Source organism: Nicotiana sylvestris, chromosome 10, assembly GCF_000393655.2.
Source record: "Nicotiana sylvestris chromosome 10, ASM39365v2, whole genome shotgun sequence".
Lineage (NCBI taxonomy): Eukaryota > Viridiplantae > Streptophyta > Magnoliopsida > Solanales > Solanaceae > Nicotiana > Nicotiana sylvestris.
The window spans coordinates 28,825,497-28,847,940 of NC_091066.1; the positions used below are offsets into that span (position 1 = coordinate 28,825,497).

The 22,444-nt window shown below is 39.0% G+C and overlaps 2 protein-coding genes across 2 annotated transcripts; both read left to right on the forward strand.

Moving 5' to 3' along the window:
* The first annotated feature begins 8,438 nt into the window (after positions 1–8,438).
* Positions 8,439–11,906, forward strand: LOC138879134 (uncharacterized). The gene is made up of 5 exons (XM_070158720.1): positions 8,439–8,569; positions 8,635–8,737; positions 9,573–9,770; positions 10,323–11,225; positions 11,331–11,906. Exons 1-5 carry the CDS (start codon positions 8,439–8,441, stop codon positions 11,904–11,906), a joined length of 1,911 nt encoding a protein of 636 aa, XP_070014821.1.
* Positions 11,907–15,055: 3,149 nt separating this feature from the next.
* LOC138879135 (uncharacterized) lies at positions 15,056–16,616 on the forward strand. The gene is made up of 3 exons (XM_070158721.1): positions 15,056–15,148; positions 15,317–15,708; positions 16,565–16,616. The coding sequence occupies exons 1-3, from the start codon at positions 15,056–15,058 to the stop codon at positions 16,614–16,616; spliced, it is 537 nt and encodes a 178-aa protein (XP_070014822.1).
* The last annotated feature ends 5,828 nt before the right edge of the window (positions 16,617–22,444 follow it).

Genomic DNA, 22,444 nt, shown 5'->3' on the forward strand with positions numbered 1-22,444 from the left:
TGCAGAAAAAAACTAATAAAAACTGAAGATAAGCAATTACAAAAACGTTTAAGATGCCACTCGGCATATACTAATACAAGATCTCAAAAACTGAACAACTTCCCAAAACCCAAAATCTCATGAAATCACAAGCTGTTGAATAACTACAAGTGTCTAACTCCAGAATATCTAAACAAAAGTAAATACAGAAGGGCTGATATTATGAGAGAGAATGGAAAGGGACTCCTCGGTCTGCGGATGCGGCAGATATACCTCGAAGTTTCTGGAGAATCGCCTCGCCTCAAGGGTAGTAGGACTGAGTCGAAGTACCTGGATCTGCATATGAAAAACATGCGCAGATAGGGCATGAGTACACCATAGCGGTACTCAGTAAGTGTCAAGCCTAACCTCGATCGAGTAGTGACAAGGAAGGTTAGGGCCCTACTGATTATATCTAAAAAACGAGGTAAAACAGTATAGAATACGACAATATAATTAAATGCTAACAGTAAGAAGTAACACAAGATAATAAGAATAACAACAACAATAACAGAGACAAAATAATCACAAAAGGAATACCGATTAACACAGAGATAGCAACCGGGATCTCTTAGTATCTCGAGGATCTCATAGTATCCTCAATATGTGTGCTCGGAATCTCTCAGTATCCCGACGATCTCTATCCTCAATATATATGTTGGGGATCTCTCGGTATCCCAAGGATCTCTTAGTATCCTCAATATACGTGTTGGGGATCTCTCGGTATCCCGCACTACAGCCCAAATCAATATATGTGCAGGGGATCTCCCGGAATACAAATTCGGAGTCCCAAAGTAAACAGGCAGGGGGATCTCCCAGGATACCGTCCCATAGTCCCAAAGTAAACACACAGCAGCAACACGAAGAATACTCAATTAAATTCAAATTTCATACCAAGGTAAAACAGGTATTTCTAATCTAGCATGCTACACATAATCCAAATAAGGTAGTTTGAGCAAGTAAAGCAATTAAGGCAATTAGACATACTCCCCTAAGCTAACAGCAAGCTTAAATTGCAAGTAGTATAAACAGGAAAGGAAACACAATTAAAGTTACTTAATGAAAATAGGATTTCCAACAATTAGCACAAGTACACACTCATCACCTCACATACAAAGTATTTCAAATATCAACAATATCAAATCCTAAGGGGAGTTCCCCCACACAAGGTTAGGCAAGCCACTTACCTCGAACCGGCTCAAAATCAACCTGAAACCACGCTCTTACCACGAGTACTCGACTCCATATGGCCCAAATCTATTCAAACCAATTTTATAATGTATGTATAACTTCAAGTAACAGATTACACAAATTAATTCTAAGCTAATACGCGAAATTAGGAAAAATGACCAAAACGCCCCCCGAGCCCACGTCTCAGAATCGGGTAAAAGTTATGGATTATGAATTCTCATTCACTCACGAGTCTAACCATACCAAAATTATCCAAATCTGATGTCAATCCCCAATCAAAACTTGAAATTTAGGTCTAAGAACTTTTCCAAATTTTTTCCAAATTTTTCACTCCAAATCCGAAATTAGATGATGAATTCATGTTAGATTAATGGGTTATAAGCAAAAAGTAGTTAAGAATCATTACCAATCAATATCTCTAAAAATCCCTTAAAATCTCGCTCAAATCCGAGCTCCCAAGCTCTAGTTTTGATAAAAATGACCAAACCCTCGACTTTGAGATTTTATATTCTGCCCAGATAAATCCTTCTCCGCGAACGGACTTCCAAACCACAATCTGAACATGCCCCTAAACTCTAAACACCCAACGGAGCTAATGGAACCAACAGAATTCCATTCTGAGTCCGTCTTCATACTGCTCCGACTACGGTCCAAATTCTAAAGCTTAAGCTCTCTTTTAGGGACTAAGTGTCCCAAAACACTCCGAAACTCAAAATCAAACATCCCGACAAATCTAAATAGCAGAAACAAACACGGGGAAAGCAGTTAATAGGGGATCAGGGCGTTAATTCTTAAAACGGCCGATCGGGTTGTTACACATTAGGTATTGAAATCTTCCAGAGACATTTCTTCATTGTGACAAACTTGTGAATCCACTTAAACTGATTATGAGCCCTTCATATGGCAATAAGCTGAGTCAAGGTGTACAGTCTAATGACTATCTGTTTTGGCTACTGCTATTGTTGATACCCAATTTTTTCTTTATATTTTTCAAATATACATATATACTTTCAAAATAGTGCACATGCATTATCATTGGATTTACAAGCATGCACAAGCATTTTTCATAATTCTCCATAATTTTTAAAAGAGTTTAAACCAATTTATTTCTGCATTTTATTATATAAATATTCAATACTAACCCTCCAAATTATTTTTTATGATGATTCAGCCATCTAAATATATCATTTATGTCAATATGAGGTTTTAAATGTTTTTAGTGCATTTTTGTAATTACATTGGCATTTTTTAAAGCTAAACTACATATTTTTTCAATAATAGCCCATATGTATATATAATTATTTATATATGTAAAAAATAACCTTTTATATTTTTATAATATTAAATAATTATTTTTATTTATTTTTATGCATAAATGATATTTTTGTTATTCATCTATTATTTTTTACAAATTATTTATTGGTTAAATTTGGGTATTTAAAATCTGGCCCCATTTTTATTTAAATTCAGACCTAGGACTGCCCAAACCAACCCAATTTGCCTAAGCCCAATAACCTAAGCCAAATACCCTACCCATTCATTTAAACCCGACCCTAATAACATAGGTACTTGCCTAAACATGGCAAGTACCCCGCTTTGATTCCACCCAAATCTATGTTTACCTCTTAAATCTGGACAACCTTGGGTCCAAACGCGTTATTTTGTACCGATTCTCTCGTATCTCGCTGATTCGTACTTAACCCTAAAGGTTAGGGTTCCAGATTCTCTTTTGATTTGAGCCTAAGCTGGTTCAAACCTTAATTTTTCGCATGATTCTATCTCTATTCACCCTATTATGTGAGAATCCACCTATTTTTGTCGTTTTCTTGTACTTACCCTAAATTAGGGTTTCAGATCTTTTTTATAACGAACGGATCGGTCGTTTTGAGCATTTGCACTTCGATCGCCAGTTCCCGGGCAAGACTAGCCACGTATGATGTATTATGACTCATGTAAATCGTCGGTTTTGGTTTTTAGGATAACCGAGAGAGATTTGGAAGAATAATTCTTAGTTTGAAGCTTTAAATTTGAAAGGTTTGACCAAGTTTTGACTTCTTAGTATTCGATCTCGGATTTGGATTTTTATGATTTGGTTAGCTCCGTCGGGTTATATTGAACTTGGGAGCGCATTTGGAATGGAATTTGGAGGTCCATGGAAGATTTAGGCTTGAATTGGCGAAATTTAAATTTGGCATTTTTCGGTCGGTAGTGGAAATGTTGATATCGAGGTCGCAATGGAATTTTGGAAGTTGGAGTAGATTCGCAGTGCAATTTTTGACGTGTGTGCAAAATTTCAGGTCATTCGGACGAGGTTAGATGGAATTTTTTATCAAATTCAGAATTCAGAAGTTTTGGAATCCTTTAGGCTTGAATTCGAGGGTGATTTGATGTTTTGATGTTGTTTTGAGCGTTCCGAAGGTTTGAACAAGTTTGAATGATGTTATGGGATGTGTTGGCATGTTTGGTTGAGGTCCCGAGGGCCTCGGGTGAGTTTCAGGTGGTTAACAGATCAATTATTGGTTTTGAAAGTTGGCAGAATTTGCTGGTGTTTTTGCTGCAGAAAACCCTTATTCGCATTCGCGAAGGTTTGTTGAGTGAGGCTACAGTTTCATTCTTCGCGTTCGTGATGTCGGTCCCGAGATCGCGAAGGTTCAGGAGATCAAGTTATGTGTTCACGACCAGGGGATCGTGTTCGCTTAGGGACGAGCTGTGTGGTCTTGGCGTTCGCAGGTGGGCCCTCGCATTCGCGAAGAAGAGAATTTTGGTCAGAGAAGCTTTGTGCTTTAGGTACTAATTTAAGTGCTTACCCCTTTTTGTGCTTGAATCAATTATTTTTCATGTGTATGTTTTAGTTTATGCACTATTTAAAGCACTTCCAACTCCCCTTTGAAAAGGCAGAGATTCTGAATTCGAAAATCTTTTCAGTACTCTAAACAAAAGTTATGTACTCTTACTCTCTTGAGCAATCTTATTCTGTGTTTTGATTCTTGACCAGCTGAAAGCCAAGGCCAGAAATCTTCAAGTCTTTGCTTCTGTGTGGTGATATTTGTTATACTATTGGATTCCTTTCTTCCCTGTTTCATCTTAACTGGTGAGTTATTGAATCCTCTGCCATTTCATTATGATTATTTATTCAATGTGTTACTGCTATTAGACTGTGTCATCCTAAATGTTGTTACCTGTATTTAAGACATGTTGAACTTAGTTTGAATCGACTAATGAAATCTGCCTAACTCTATGTAATTTAGGACTATTTTTTAGCATTAAATAGGCTTTCATACCTTTCCTAAGGACTATTTAATTATATGTGCCTTAACAGATTCATCAGTTTGTTTATTAAACCTGTTACCATGTGATCTGGTTGATTCTGTGCTTACTATGCTATAACACCTCTGTTAAATTGTCTTAATCAATTCTTGACTTACTGTTAATTAATGAGCTTTCTTTCTGTGACTTAGTCTTATCTGGAGTCTTTGTTATTACTATGAACATCCTTATGAACTGTCGTTATTAACATGTGACTCGGTTAATTCCCAAAAGCTGGATTAAGTTTACTTAGGCTCAAATATGTTGCTATCTGTTTGTGTTCTATGTGTGATTCTATACCCCTTAATCCCATCCTACTCTCCTGAGTCCTCACTCTTGCTGGCTCAAAGCCAAAGTAATTTAGGTTCTGTCCCCTGGCTTCCCTAGTGTGAGCACTGCTCAGGGTTCATATGAGACCCTCGTGAACTTTGACACACTAGGATTTGGTCCGTAGTCCTCCTTGAACTGTTCTGATCATTCTTCTCTAGTGTGAGTACTGCCCTGGGTTTTTGAAGCCCTTGGGAACTCTAACACACTAGAGATTTGGGTTTTGTATGCTTATTCTGGAGATATGGGTGAATCATGCATTGATGGTTACTGTGTCTCTATGAACATGGGCTTTTGGAGCTACTATGAGTTGAAGGCCTGGCATGTCCCGGTGTATTTGGGCCTGATGCAGGCTTCCTATAGTTTTATATACTTTGTAATTCATTCATTAATTCCTGGTCTGTAATAATTATTTGTAATAACAATTGGGGTGTTAGTAAATTGGGAAACTGGGTTTATTTTAACATTTGCATGAGAATGGGTAGAAATCCTGCCTATAGGTGTTTACTTTACTCATTCTGCTATTGTGCATTAAAGAACCTGCCTATAGGTATTTACTTTGCTCAAATACATTCTACTATTATACATTAGATAACCAGGCTATAGGTGTTTACTTTGCTCATTCTACTGTTGTGTGTATTAGATAACCTGCCTCTAGGTGTTACTTTGCTCAAATACGTTCCGCTAATTGTGTGCCTATAGGTGTTTAATCTGTCTAGCTTATTTTACTTTTACATGTTAGATACCATGCCTATAGGAACTACAAGTAACCAAAGTTCAATTTGCATTGCAGCATATTCATTAGGCATCATGATCATAAGGTCATTTATATTTTACAGATCTGCATCTTTAGAAATCATGCCTATAGGATTTTAATTTATTGATATGTTATTGTCATAGTTGTCTATTTAGTATGCATGCGTATAGGAACTAAAACAGTTTTAATCATCAAGGGTAGGAATCATGTCAATAGGGTGATCACCATTTGTGTTAAGCACTAAAATTAGGCTTTAAAACATTGTCTGGCTGAACGCCATTAGAAAGCATGCCTATAGGTACAATTGAGTAATTCTGAATATCTCCCGTTGCTTATAACTGCCAAACATTGAGTAAATCACCTAGATAGCATGTCTATAGGTTTTAACCACTTGTACTTATAATCCGTAGGCAACTGTTCAATCACTTAGAAATTACTTTGCATAACAGCCAGCATGATTAAAATCCGGAATCACATAAAAATCATGTTTATAGGACCTAACGACTTTAATTGTTAAAAGTGCCAAACGCCTAATTTGTTACGTGCCTTTGCTGTGTAAGTGTGGAGGCTAACTTGAGCCCTTGTTTGCTTTTACATGAAAGTCCAACTTGTTTTTGTGTATCCCCTAGTTTTATCATTTTGAGCGACCTAAGTTAAGTCTAGAACCATCCCAAACTACTGGTCCAATCCTCCCGAGCCATAGGCAAGGGACGGGTAGTGCACGCATAGGGTACGATTTAGAATTGATTAGAGTGCTTTAGGTAAATAACTTAAAGATAGTAATCGGGTAGCAGAAAATAATAGTTTGTGCCTGTTGAATAATATGAGTAACACCCTCATCTTGGGGAGTTACAAAGTATTATTTATGTTGCACGGGGTGATCCTTTAGGCTAAAAATCTTAGGATCCCCCATTCCTATTAAAATAATTCTCTCTTTCTCTTCTCTATTAAACTAATTCACATGATTTGAATTCGGCCAGGACCAACTGTTGTGGACCTTGAGGAGTGCCTAACACCTCCTCCTCGAGGTAATTTGAGCTCTTACGCGATCTTTGGTGATGCAAACTAGTAAACCCGAGTCATTTGCAATAGGTGCCCTAACGCACCTTAATCCGTTAGGTGGCAACTCTATTTCGAAACCCGATTTCCCAGGAAAAAGGGGCGCGACAGCATGGCGACTCTGCTGGGGATATTTTTAGGCTCTTACCATAAATGAACTTGATCTTTGTGAATTAGTCATCTCTGATAAGCGTGTTTTTTATTTTGCTGTTACCTAAATCTCCCACTCCCATTTTACCCTTTTATTGCTACATGCATATCCTTTTCCCTATTTTCCCTTTATATGAACTCATATGCAACTCTTCGTTTAATTTGATTATAACATGTGTTTCCCTTTATTCCCTAATCATGTTCACCTACTCCAAACTTTGTTCTTATATCATATCTCTCCCCAACCTTTACCCCTTTATTTGATTTATTACAATTCTTTCATTATGCGAACTAGCATCTTCCTTGTTTTTCTTTCTCTTATGTCTTTATGTTCATTCAATACTGCATTTGTTTTTCAATATGTGAAAATACTTGAAAACGTATTATTTTTTCATAAATCATGTTCCGCATCATATTCCACTCGTGCGTATTAATACCATAGCGGCACTTGATGAGTGTCCGCGCTCTTCCTAAAATCACCCTTTAAATTTGGTAAGGCTTATTTGCAGTAAAACTAGTCGATCAGCGGTGCAATCGACAGTTTCGTGCCTTACCCTCTCAAGTTATCCACTTGAGGGTACCATTCTAGACTTATCTAGAAACCACATTCTAAAATCAATTGTGCATGCATCTTGTCTAAACCTAGAATGAGTTAGGATGCTGTCCGCGCAATAACTCACTACGACAAACCTTGTCCAAAGTCCATCGAGATTTCCATAATCCCAAGGGACATAATCACGATCTTTGCATCATTTGGAGAAAAACATGCCAATATGTTGATCATTAGCGTGAAAATAGCTGAATCTGGAGGGGGCAAGGGCTAACTTTATTTGTTTTGCAGAAATGAGGCACGAGGTCCCCAGGTTCGGCATGGTTCGGAATATCCCACCTTTGCTACTGGATTGGTGAGAAAATCTCGCACCACGTGACAAAATCCATGTGAAAATATTTCTTGGGAATTTACCTTCTCTGCTAGACATTCACCCGAACAATGTACTGATCGAGGCTGCTACTATGTTCTGGGATGAAAGAGGGTTGTTTTCCATTTCGGGGAGATAGAGATGACTCCCCTTCTAGAGGAAATAAGGGCTTTGCTGGACTTCCTTGGGATAGCCTTGGTCTATTGGTACCTGAGAATCGCACTTCCCGGTGGTTTCTGAAAATGATGTGTTTTAGAAAGAATGATGAGTTAGTCTACTTAAAGAAGTCTTACATACCGTTCGACTTCCTCTGCGCACGTTACGGACACAGCAAATCCTATCGCCTTTACCATTATGAGTTTTCTATTACTTCGTTTGGTTGGACCCACCATCGGGTTTTCGTGTTCATTGTCTATTTTCTAGGGATGTTGGTATTCCCAATGCAAGGAGAAAGGATTTACACCCGTTTAGCTATGGTTACTAAGACCCAAATGGAAGGAATTGAAGGACAGACTTACACTATCATCCCAATGATCATGGCAGAAATATACCGAGCTTTGGACCGTTGCAAGAAGGGATTCAGACATTTCGAGGGTTGTAACTTGTTACTACAAATATGGTTGTTGGAGCATCTTCAAAGAGGATAGTACCGTCAGGAATTTCCGCGGCAACCATGGAATGACCACATAGCTTTTCACCATCCAAAAAGAATGACTTTCATCCCAGATAGATTTGCACAACCAAAAAATGTTGTGGATTGGGTGCACTTCTTTAGCAATTTGACAGACGACAAGGTCCATTGGATGTTCAAGTGGTTCCCTACTAGCGAGTTTATCATCAGGTCAAGAGATGTCCCTCGTTTAGTGCTGATTAGGTTGAGGGGATTTATCTTTATGCTCTTATCAGGGTCATGAGACAGGCTGGGAGGAAACAAGTCATACCCCGAGTCTCCAAGATGGTTCACTACAAAGCAGATTTCCAAGGTGATGCTATTCCATTCAAGTATGAGGTACAACACATGTGGCATCTAAAAGTCGTAGTGGAAAAGGATACCATCGAGCCAGATCGATACCATGCTAGCCATGTGCACTTTTATCCGTCATGGTTGGTCGATAACATAGCAGGAGAAGTCAAGCTAGGGATTGATTTGGGAAATAGGGTCATAGACAATGCTGTCGAGGCCCAAGTCAAATATAAGAGGTTACGCAAAAGAATTTTTGAATCTGAGGCCATACATTTGGAACAACACAAAGCAGACATGGAAGCAATCAATGAATGAAGAGAAATCACCACTAAATCAATAGATAGGTTTGAGTATTTAGAGCAGGGATTGATGGAGCTGTAAGGGAAGATGAGAAACAGGGTTACAGGTTGTCAAAACATGGATGGAAATGAAGGAGGTTTCCTAGCAAGGGCGTATCTGCTGCTGGACATGCGCGACCTGGGGAATTTGATCGATTGACCAAAGAAGGCCAAGCATGGAGAAGGTCCCTCTTAGATCAAATAGATTAGAAATTATGTTTTACTTGCTCTCTAAACTCATTTATGCTTTGGTTGTAATAAGGCATATGCCATTAGTGACTCTTTACCATTATTGTTGTTTTAGTAGAGATTCGGTTTATTTTGCACATTAATGAAATGATACAGTTATTAGCATCAATTTTTCTCCAAATCTATATGTCGCTTAGGCCTACCTCGGGCACAATGAGGTCTCCAAGTTAGTACGTGATATTATAATTCCGCTATATGTGTTTAAATACTGCAACAACCTTTTAATACTCCTCACTGATTTGTTTACCTTTTGTTTTCTTCTTTTCTTGATTTGTTTATTCCCATCCCCTAAGGTTGGTCTGTGCATACTGGCATCATCAGCATATCATACTAGATCAAGAGGTCCTCCACCTCATCCTCCTCCAAATGATCCTAAAAGCAAAGGAAAGGCCAGAATGGATGATACAAGCAATATCAGGAAAGACAATGCCACGCATGAAGACAATGTTGAAACTTCAGATGGTCGAAGCACTCCAGCACCAAATAACTTGGTTTTGAGACAGGAACAAAAGATACTGGAGTTACAAGGGTAACTTGAGCAGATCCGGAACTTGGAAAATCTCTCCCTCACCTTGAACGTCCCCGACATCAACCAACAAAACACCAAAAACCCAATACCTCCCCAAAGTACACCAAACCAGCGTCCATAAAATCCTCTCGCACCTCACCAATATGCCACACTGCCTCAAAATCCCAATCATCCACCAGTACCAACTCCTCCACAACATCATCATCCAACCCAGTATCCATAAACCACTACCTATCATACTTCTCAGAACGCACCACAACCTATTCCCGATCCTCAAAATTCAACCAACGACCACCACTACACCCAAATACCTAGAGTCCATCAAAATAACCCCATATATGTGGAAACCTTACCCCACACTCCTCAACAAACCTTATACATACCTGAATCCGCTGAGAAGGACCTACTCATCAAAAACATGGCAGAGGAACTTAAGATGCTCACAAGTCGAGTCCAAGGTATCGAAGGGGGTAAAGGCATTGAGGGATTGAACTATGAAGATCTGTGCATTTAGCCGGATGTAGAACTTTTGGAGGACTACAAACCTCCTAAGTTCGAGATATTCAACGAAACAGGTGACCCAAAGGTGAATCTAAGGACATACTATGACAAGCTCGTAGGATTTGGAAAGGATGAAAGGATTCGCATGAAATTGTTCATGAGGAGCCTCACTGGAGACGCCCTATCTTGGTACATCAGTCAAAATCCAAAGAAATGGCTTAGTTGGGTAAACATGGCATCAGATTTCATGGATCGGTTCAGGTTTAATACAGAGAATGCACTGGATGTCTTCTATATCCAAAATCTCAAGAAGAAGCCAATGGAGACTTTCTGCAAGTATGCTACTCGATGGAGATCGGAAGCTGTGAAAGTAAGGCCGACATTGGAAGAAACACAGATGAACAAGTTCTTTGTCCAGGACCAGGATCCACAATACTACGAAAGGTTAATGGTTATCGAGAATCACAAGTTCTCTGACATCATTAAATTGGGAGAAAGGATTGAAGAAGAAATCAAGAGCAGAATGGTAACTAATTTTGAGACATTACAGGCTACGAACAAAGCTTTGCAGTCAGGGGGTATATCCAAAAAGAAAGAAGTAGGAGCAGTGATGGTAGCCCGAGGGCCAAAATCTCCTTTCACATACCAAACTCCACCACCCACATATCAGCCTTCACCTCCCAGATACCAACAACTCGCCACCACCTACCATACTTATAACACACAACCTGCATATTACCACTCACCACTACCAGCCCACCAAAACTACCAGAAAGCCAGACCAAATTTCGACCGTAGACCACTCGGACAATACACTTCTATTGTTGAACCCATTGATCAACTCTATGAAAGACTGAAGGCTGCCGGTTATGTCACCCCTATTCCCCCTGTTGCTATGGAGAACTCTTCCCAGTGGGTCAATCTGAACAAGACATGTGCCTATCTCTCGAGCATGAAGGGACACACTATTGATGAATGTCGCACTTTGAAGGATAAGATCTAGACGTTGATTGACACCAAGGTTATACAAGCAAAAGAGGCTGCACCTAATGTCTACAACAATCCCTTCCCGGATCATAGGGGCGAGGGGGTAAATGTGATAGAAACTGATGAAGAATGGGATCCGGAAGGATCAATCGGACTCATTCGTGAGGGGGATAAAAACACAATACCTCCAGTCACTCTCACACCCATTATAGTGCAAATTCAACTACCAATTAAGGTTGAAGTGGCCACACCAACTCCATTTAAGGTTAAAACAACAACGCCCTCAGCCACACCAGTCCCGTTTGATGTAGAAGTGACCACACCCTTCACTATGATGGTAGCACCCACACCGTCCTTTAATTCCAACGATATACGATTGGACTATGCTGCAGAGGTGAGAAGGAAAGGAAAAGGGAAGATGGAAGAAACAAGTGTTGCACAAGGCATGACTAGGACCGGTAGGGTTTACACACCTGAGCACTTGGGAGAAACAAGTAAAGAAGCCGCTCCCAAACAACCTATCATTGAAACCAGCCCGGATGATCTTTGGAGGAAAGTGCAAGCAAGGGAGTACTCTGTAGTGGATCATTTGAACAAAACCCCTGCTTAGATTTCCATTTTGTCACTGCTGCAAAATTCTGAGATACATAGGAATGCGTTAATGAAACTATTGAACGAAGCTTACATGCCCAACAACATCACTAGTGGAGAGATGGCCAACATGGTAGGGCAAAAATTGGAGAGCCACAAGATCACCTTTCACGAAGACGAATTACCACCTGAAGGACCGAGTCACAATAGGCCACTGCACATCACAGTATAGTTTGAGGACAAATTCATAGCCAGAGTCCTAATAGATGGGGGTTAGAGCCTCAACATTTGTCCATTGACTACTTTGAAAATGTTGGGAAAGGGTTTCCATGAGACACAATCAGGGAGTATGAATGTGAAAGCATTTGATGGGTCTCAAGGGGACATAATTGGAGAAATCAACCTTTATTTGCAAATGGGCCCGACTTGGTTTGAAGTTGAGTTTTAAGTATTGGACATATCTACTACGTACAATTTGTTGTTAGGGCAACCTTGGATACATGCTGCTGGAGCCATAGCTTCTACGCTACACCAGGCCGTGAAGTTCCAATAGAATCATCAAGAGGTGATCATTCATGGAGACGGAAGTAATCCTATTTACACCAATCAAACTGTTCCGGTTGTAGAGAATAGAAGGAAGCTGGGTGGAGAAACGTATCATCACATTGAGCGTGTCAATGCAATAGAGAAAGACAAGTAGTGGAGTAATAAAATCGAAAGCATACTGTTATGGATATGGTATGAACCCGGTAAGGGTCTCGGCAAGAATCTCCAAGGTATCACTAAGTCGATACAACCAAAACGTCACGGTACCACCTTTGGACTAGGATATCAATACACCTGGCAGGAGTACGATGATTGGTCACTGCCATGGCGTGGCCCCTATTACCCTCTCGAACAGCCAATACCACACCTGCATCAAACATTTCAACAGACTGATGTGATATGGGGATTTGAAGAAGATGAGGCTTTAGCTGGCCTAAAGAATCTATTTCTGGATGATGAATACATGGACTGCAATTCAATAGTTGAGGAGGAGGAGGAAGAAGATCTCACCATTCAGACCATGGAGAAATGAGTTGTTCTTAAGAATTGGACTGCTACACCATCCCGAGCCTGTCGAGTTCCTGGGTAGCCTGGCAATTAGCATGATCTATTTTCAAGCAATTTTAAGCATGTAAGATATTTCCAGTATTTTGTTTTAAGACGCATTTTGTTTTGAAATAAATTGCTCGAGTCATCGAGACGTACCTATTTTGACATTTTCAAGATTTAATTAATGTATTGCTATTTTAGTATTTATTATTATCTTTTACATTTTTCCTCTACAACATTATTATTACTTATCCTGATGAACCAACGGCTACGACATGTAATGAGATAACGCAATATAAGGATAGTGATTCAGAAGAAGTAGAAGAAGAAGATATAATCCCTGAGGAAATTGTCAGAGAAGATAAGAATTTTGAGAATAAGCCTATGTCCAACCTGGATGAAACTAAGATAGTCAACTGGGAGATTCCGAAACAGTCAAAGAAACCCGCATAAGTATCCATTTGTCACCATTGGAAAAAAAAAGAATCACCCATTTCTTGAAGGAATATGAGAACATTTTTGCATGGTCTTATGATGATATGATTTGTTTGAGCACATCCATAGTGGCTCATAAACTACCTACCAATCCGATGTGTCCGCTTGTAAAATAGAAGCTCAGAAAGTTCAAGCCTGATATGAGTCTGAAAATCAAAGAAGAAGTCACCAAGCAGATCAAAGCCAAAGTTCTCAGAGTGGTCGAATATCCTACTTGGTTGGCCAGCATCTTGCCAGTTCCGAAGAAGGATGGGAAGGTCAGAGTATATGTCGACTTTCGGGATTTAAACAAAGCAAGTCCCAAAGATGATTTTTCGCTATCCAATATACACATATTGATTGACAGTTGTGCCAAGCATGAACTCTAATCCTTTGTGGATTGCTTCGCGGGATACCATAAGATTTGGAGAATGAGGAAGATGCCGAGAAAACAGCCTTTATCACTCTATGGGTGATGTATTGTTACAAAATGATGTCGTTTGGCCTGAAGAATGCTGGGGCCACTTATATGATAGCCATGAAAACCATTTCCATGACATGATTCACAAAGAAATAGAGGTATACGTGGATGACGTCATCATCAAATCCAGAAGAAGCGCAGACCATATAGCAGATTTAAGGAAATTCTTTAATCAGCCTTAAAGGTACAATCTGAAACTGAATCCTGCAAAGTGTGCCTTTAGAGTCCCTGTTGGAAAATTGCTAGGTTTCATTGTAAGTCGTCGGGGGATTGAATTGGACCCCTCAAAGGTCAAATCCACACAAGATTTTCCACCTCTGAGGAGCAAGAAAGATGTGATGAGCTTCTTGGGGCGTCTCAATTACATCAGCCGATTCATAGCACAATCGACCGTGATCTATGAGCCAATTTTCAAAATATTGAAGAAAGATGTTGTAACAAAATGGACTAAAGAATGCCAGGAAGCTTTCGATAGAATCAAGGAGTACCTATCCACGCCACCAGTCTTGGTCCCGTCAGAACTTGGTAAACCTTTGCTACTCTATTTGTCCGTACTAAATGGAGCTTTTAGTTGCATCTTGGGACAACACGACGAGATGGGAAGAAAGGAACATGCCATATACTATCTGAGTAAGAAGTTCACACCCTATGAGGCACGGTATTCTTTGCTGGAATGCGCCTTTTGTGCCCTGGCATGGATAGCTCAAAAATTGAGGCATTACTTCTCTGCCTACACTACATACCGCATATCAAGGATGGATCCTTTGAAATACATCTTTCAGAAACCAATGCCTCCAGGGAAACTAGCCAAATGGCAGATATTGTTGAGTGAGTTTGATATTGTCTATGTGACTTGGAAGGTGATCAAGGGGCGGGCACTAGCAGATTTATCTTGCGGAAAATCCTATATGAGGGGAACACAAACCATTGAAAACATATTTTCCCGATGAAGAAGTGTCGTTTGTAGGAGAAGATATTACTGAAGCCTACGACGGTTGGAGAGTGTTCTTCGACGGAGCTGCAAATTTCAAAGGAGTAGGTATTGGAGCGGTTTGGTGTCAGAGACATGTCAACATTATCTGATATTCGTGAAGCTCAAGTTTCCATGCACCAACAATATGGCAGAATATGAGGCTTGCATCATGGGGCTCAATTTGGCCATCGACATGAATATACAAGAGTTGTTGGTAATTGGTGATTCAGATCTTCTGGTACATCAGGTTCAAGGAGAATGGGATACAAAGAATACTAAGATACTACCATATTTATATCATGTGCAAGAGTTGATGAAGAAGTTCATGAAGATATAATTCAAACATGTTCCGAGAATCTAGAACGAGTTCGCAGATGCACTGGCTACTTTGTCTTCCATGATACAGTATCCAGATAAGAATTTCATTGACCCCATTCCAGTAAGGGTCCATAGTCGGCCAACTTATTGTGCACATTTTGAAGAAGGAACAGACGGAAATCCACGGTACCATGATATCAAGGAATACTTGGCAAAAAGAGAATACCCGGAGCATGAAAATCATACTCAGAAACGCACATTCCGGAGATTGTCCAACCATTTCTTCCAAATTGGAGGAATTATGTACATAAGGACTCCAGACCTAGGAGTATTATGGTGTATTGATGCCAAAGAAGCTTCCAGATTGCTCGAGGAAATACATACTGGAACCTGCGGGCCGCACATGAATGGTTTCGTTCTAGCCAAGAAGATATTAAGAGCAGGATACTTTAGGATGACTATAGAAACAGACTGCATCAGGTATGTTCAGAAGTGTCATTGGTGTCAGGTACATGCAGATATGATACTGGTACCACCAAATGAACTCAATGCAACAAGTGCACCTTGGCCTTTCGTTGCTTGGGGAATGGATATCATCGGTCCGATCGAGCCCGCCACTTCAAATGAGCACATGTTCATTTTAGTGTCCATAGACTACTTCACAAAATAGGTTGAGGCTGCATCTTACAAGGCTATAACCAAGAAAGTCATCACAGATTTTTGTCAGGGATCGTATTATTTGTCGTTTCGGGGTACCAGAATCCATCATTAACGACAATTCCGCCAACCTCAACGGCGACTTAATGAAAGCTATGTATGAAACCTTCAAGATCAAGCATAAGAATTCCACAACATACAAACCTCAAATGAATGGAGCCGTGGAAGCCTCCAACAAAATCATCAAGAAAATTCTAAGGAAAATGGTAAACAACCACATGCAATGGCACGAAAAATTACCATTTGACTTATTGGGATATCGTACCATAGTTCACACATCAACCGGAGCAACTCGCTATATGATGGTTTGTGGTACTGAAGTTGTCATTCTCGTCGAGGTCAAGATTCCTTCTTTGAGAATTATACAAGAAGCAGAACTTAGTGATGCATAATGGATAAGGAGTCGCTATGAACAATTGGCTCTTATCGATGGAAAAAGAATGAATGCAGTATGCCATGGTCAACTTTATCAAAACAGAATGTCCAAAGCTTTCAATAAAAGGGTCAAACCTAGACAATTCACACCGGGACAGTTGGTGTTGAAACGAATTTTCCCACGTCAAGATGAAGCCAAAGGAACGTTTTCGCCCAATTGACAAGGGCCTTACATGGTTCACAGGGTTCTAACAGGAGGAGCACTCATACTTGCAGAAACAGATGGAAATGTTTAGCCGAAGCCTATCAATTCGGACGCAGTCAAGAGATATTATATTTAAATTTCTTCATTTGATGTAACTGAACTACGCTTGACCTGATTCTCATTTAAGAGGGGATACGTAGGCAAGGGTTTGGTCACATCTCAATAAAATTTTCATTTCCTCCTCAACCAGAAACTGGGGCAGAATTTTGAGGAGGACCCTCAAATTTCCGGAGCAAGTTCAGCCGAAGTCATCATATGCAAGGCAGTCAGAGAATCGGTTAAGTAATTGGGGTAGAATTTGAGAAGGATTCTCAAAATTCTGGAGTAAATCCAACCAACTTTGTCACATGTAGAACCATTGAAGAATCGCTTACTAAACTGGGGCAGAATTTTGAGGAGGACCCTCAAAATTCTAGTGCAAAAAAGTCGCAATGTCTCTAAAAGTTTCACAGTAATCGGTTCATTTAATTTACTCGATGTCATATACTACTATGTTTTAAAATAACTATGTTTATCAAATGCATGCATACATTTTGAAAACTTTATCTCTATAGCAGCCAGATGTTACCCAGGACAACTCAAATAGGACCTCCGGAGCGAGGCAAAGCAAAGCAAGCAGACGAAGACACGAAACAATCTTCCACACAAAACTCATGATCTTTCTTCGGATGCAAGCACGACGAACACTATAGGAATATTTGCAAGTATACATACATCAAAACCACTATCTTTGTAACGACAAGGCTGCCAAATGCAAACATGTCTCCAGGTAAGAAAATATTCTATTGTCACCCATTGTCTCTCCATTACATGAGACTAAGCATTTTCTCCCATTTTTCATAAGGCTAAGCCTTGCCTCCTTAATTGCATATGGCTAAGCACTGTCTTCCATTGCATGAGACTAAGCATTGTCTCCCATTTTGCATGAGGCTAAGCCTGTCTCCTTAATTGCATAAGGCTAAGCATTGCCTTCCATTTCATGAGACTAAGCATTGTCTCCCATTTTGCATGAGGCTAAGCACTGCCTCCTCAATTGTATGGCTAAGCACTAACTTCCCTTGCATGAGTCTAAGCATTGTCTCCTCTCCTTGCATGAGGTTAAGCCTTGCCTCCCTAAATTTCATAAGGCTAAGCATTGCCTTCCATTGCATGAGACTAAGCATTGTCTCCCATTTTGCATGAGGCTAAGCACTGCCTCCTCAATTGTATGGCTAAGCACTGTCTTCCCTTGCATGAGACTAAGAATTGTCTCCTCTCTTTGCATGAGGTTAAGCCTTGCCTCCCTAAATTTCATAAGGCTAAGCATTGCCTTCCATTGCATGAGACTAAGCATTGTCTCCTCTCCTTGCATGAGGCTAAACCCTGCCTCCCTATATTGCATAAGGCTAAGCTCTACCTTCCCTTGCATGAGACTAAGTGTTGCCTCCTCTTCTTGCATAAGGCTAAGCTTTGCCTCCATAATTGCATAAGGCTAAGCACTACCTCCCCTTGCATGAGTCTAAGCATTGTCTCTCCTTGCATATGTTGTGTTGTTCAAAACCTTGCATTATTCCTCTCTCGAGGCTAAGCTCTGCCCACCGACCTTACACAGGACTAAGCTCTGTCTTGTATTATCTCAAGCATCATGTCTTTGTATCTCATGGGCTGAAGCATAGCAAAATTTTCTGAAGGCATCATAGTTCGAAGGCATCATCCTCAAAGTCGGAAGACACCATGTCATGGCCTAAGGACCTCTCAATATTGCACATCATTATTCAAAGGCATCATGGTTCAGAGGCACCATTATCATGGCCTGAGAACATCATTTCATGGCCTGTGAATCTCTTATCTCACGATTCATGGCCCAGGATGTCATGGTCTAAAGACAACATCCTCACCGTCCGAAGACAATCTTCATGGTCCAAAAGGAATTTGCATCATATTTAAATTCTCGCAATAATCCATATATATTTTGCGTGCATCGTGTTTTAAGTTTTGCAGGTAATCCATGAAATAATAGTTCTTCAAACAGGAGCAAACTTCGCTCTGGTTTCCTTTCTCATCATTCACACCCTGTCGTTATTCAAACATAACCGACTCTCATCAATTACTCGCTTTTTACTCTACGACCGTTCAGTTATCTGCTCTGCGATACATCCATAACATCTCAAATTCACATTCATGACTCCGCACAAATTCATACGATATTATCCTACTCAAAAGAACCTTTTCCGAAACACGCGACCATTCCTATAACAACGTCATCGGCCTCATTCACCATTAGGTCCAGAACTACACATGGACGGATTCTTGTAAAACCAGGAATATGTAGATAGCTCAAAGACCAGAGCGCGGCCTATATTTTTTCAAATTACCCCATTCGGTCAAAATCGGCCATCATTTCTTTATCCGACAACTCTTTCATCCTTCCCGGATAAAGAGGGCCAGCTGTTAATACCCAATTTTTTCTCATATTTTTTAAATATACATATATACTTTCAAAATAATGCACATGCATTATCTTTGGATTTACAAGCATGCACAATTATTTTTCATAATTCTCCATAATTTTTAAACGAGCTTAAATTAATTTATTTTTGCATTTTATTATTATTATATATATATATATATATATATAAATCAATTTATTTCTGTATTTTATTATATAGATATTCAATAATGACCCTCCAAATTATTTTTTATGATGATTCAATCATATAAATATATCATTTATGTCAATATAAGGTTTTAAATATTTTCAGTGCATTTTTTATAATTGCATTTGTATTTTTTAAAGCTATATTGCACATTTTGTAATAACAGCCCATATGTACTTATAATTATTTATTTATGTAAACAATAACCTTTTATATTTTTATAATGTTAAATAATTATTTTTATTTATTTTTATGTACAAATAATATTTTTGTTATTCATCTATTATTTTTTATAAATTATTTAATCGTTAAATTTGGGTATTTAAAATCTAGCCCCATTTTTTATTTAAATTCGGACCTAGGACTATCTAAACCAGCCCAATTTACCTAAGCCCAATAACCTAAGTTCAATACTCTACCCATTCATTAAAACCCGACCCCAATCCGCCCAAATCCTAGTTGTTGATCAAAAATGATCAACGGTCCACAAATAGTTACCCTCTTCCCTTATATCCCCTCCTCTTTACCCTAACCCTTACTTCTCTAAAGCCGCCGCCCTCATTTTCCCTCCCCTGATGAACTCTAAAATCCGCCGCCCCACTCAAACCCCCCAAATCCCGGTCTTAATGGGATACTTTCCCTATTCCCTTACCATTTTAGGGTTCTTCCCTTATTTGGTGCTAAGTTCGGAATAACTTAGGTACTTGCCTAAACAAGGAAAGTACCCCCACTTTGATTTCATCCAAATCTATGTTTACCTCTTGAATCTGGACAGCCTTGAGTCCAAACGCGTTATTTTGTATTGATTCTCTCGTATCTCGTTGATTCGTACTTAACCCTAAAGGTTAGGGTTCCAGATTCTCTTTTGATTTGAGCTTAAGCTAGTTTAAACCTTGATTTTTGGCATGATTCTGTCTCTATTCACCCTATTATGTGAGAATATACCTATTTTGTCGATTTCGTTTACTTACCCTAAATTAGGGTTTCATATTTTTTTAATCGAACCAAATCTGGTTCGACTCCATAATTCCTTTGAATGATTTCCTGTCTATATTAATTTTATGAAATATGTGATTCTTTGCATGTATTTTCTGCCGATTTTGTGTATTTTTACCTAAAATTATGGTTTCAATTCCATTCTGTACTGATTTAAGTGCTTACCCTTTTTTGTGCTTGAATCGATTATTTTCCATGTTTATGTTTTAGTTTTTGCACTATTTAAACCCCTCCCCACTCCCCTTTGAAAAGGCAGAGATTCTGAATTCGAAAATCTTTTCACTACACTAAACAAAAGTTGTGTACACTTACTCTCTTGAGCAATCTTATTTTGTGTTTTGATTCCTGACCGGCTGAAAGCCAAGGCTAGAAATTTTCAAGTCTTTGCATCTATGTGGTGATATTTGTTATATTGTTGGATTCCTTTCTTCCTTGTTTCATCTTAACTGGTGAGTTATTGAATCATTTGCCATTTCATTATGATTATTTGTTCAATGTGTTACTACTATTAGACCGTGACATCCTAAATGCTATTACCTGTATTTAAGACATGTTGAACTTAGTTTGAATTGATTAATGAAATCTGCCTAACTCTGTGTAATCTAGGACTATTTTTTAGCATTAAATAGGCTTTCATACCTTTCCTAAGAACTGTTTAATTATATGTGCCTTAACAGATTCATCTGTTTGTTTATTGAACCTTTTACCATGTGATCTGGTTGATTTTGTGCTCACTATGCTATAACACCACTATTAAATTGTTTTAATCAGTTTTTGACTTACTGTTAATCAATGAGCTTTCTTTTTGTGACTCAGTCTGATCTGGAGTCTTTGTTATCACTATGAACATCCTTATGAACTGCCTTATTAGCATGTGACTCTGATAATTCCCAAAAGCTGGATTATGTTTACTTAGGCTCAAATATGTTGCTATCCATTTGTGTTCTATGTGTGATTCCGTACCCCCTAATCCAATCCTACTCTCCTGAGTCCTCACTCTTGCTGGCTCGAAGCCAAAGCAATTTAGATTCTGTCCCCTGGCTTCCTAGTGTGAGCACTGCTCAGGGTTCATATGAGACCCTCGTGAACTTTCACACACTAGGATTTGGTCCCTAGTCCTCCTTGAACTGTTCTGATCATTCTTCTCTAGTGTGAGCATTGCCCTAGGTTTTTGAAGCCCTTGGGAACTCTAACACACTAGAGATTTGGGTGATGTATACTTATTCTGAAGATATGGATAAATCATGCATTATTGGTTATTGTGTCTTTATGAACATGGGCTTTTGGAGTTACTATGAGTTGAAGGCCTGACCTATCCTGGTGTATTTGGGCTTGTTGCAGGCTTCCTATAGTTTTATATACTTTGTAATTCATTCATTAATTCCTGGTCTGTAATAATTATTTGTAAAAACAATTGAGGTGTTAGTAAATTGGGAAACTGGGTTTATTTTAACATTTGCATGAGAATGGATAGAAATCCTGCCTATAGGTGTTTACTTTGCTCATTCTGCTATTATGCTTTAAAGAACCTACCTATGAGTATTTACTTTGCTCAAATATGTTCTGCTATTGTGCATTAGATAGCCTGCCTATAGGTGTTTACTTTGCTCATTCTGTTGTTATGTGTATTAGATAACCTGCCTCTAGGTGTTTACTTTGCTCAAATACGTTCCGCTAATTGTGTGCCTATAGGTGTTTAATCCGTCTAGCTTATTCTACTTTTACATGTTAGATACCATGACTATAGGAACTAAAAGTAACCAAAGTTCAATTTGCATTGCAGCATATTCATTAGGCATCATGACCATAAGGTCATTTATATTCTACAAATCTGCATCTTTAGAAATCATGCCTATAGGATTTTAATTTATTGATATGCTATTGTCATAGTTGTCTATTTAGTATGCATGCCTATAGGAACTAAAACCAGTTTTAATCATCAAGGGTAGGAATCATGTCCATAGGGTGATCACCATCTGTGTTAAGCACTAAAATTAAGCTTTAAAACACTGTCTGGTTGAACGCCATTAGAAAGCATGCCTATAGGTACACCTGAGTAATTCTGACTATCTCTCGTTGCTTATCACTGCAAACACTGAGTAAATCACCTGATAGCATGTCTATTGGTTTTAACCGCTTGTAATTATAATTCGTAGGCAACTGTACAATCACTTAGAAATTACTTTGCATAACGGCCAGCATGATTAAAATCCAAAATCACATAGAA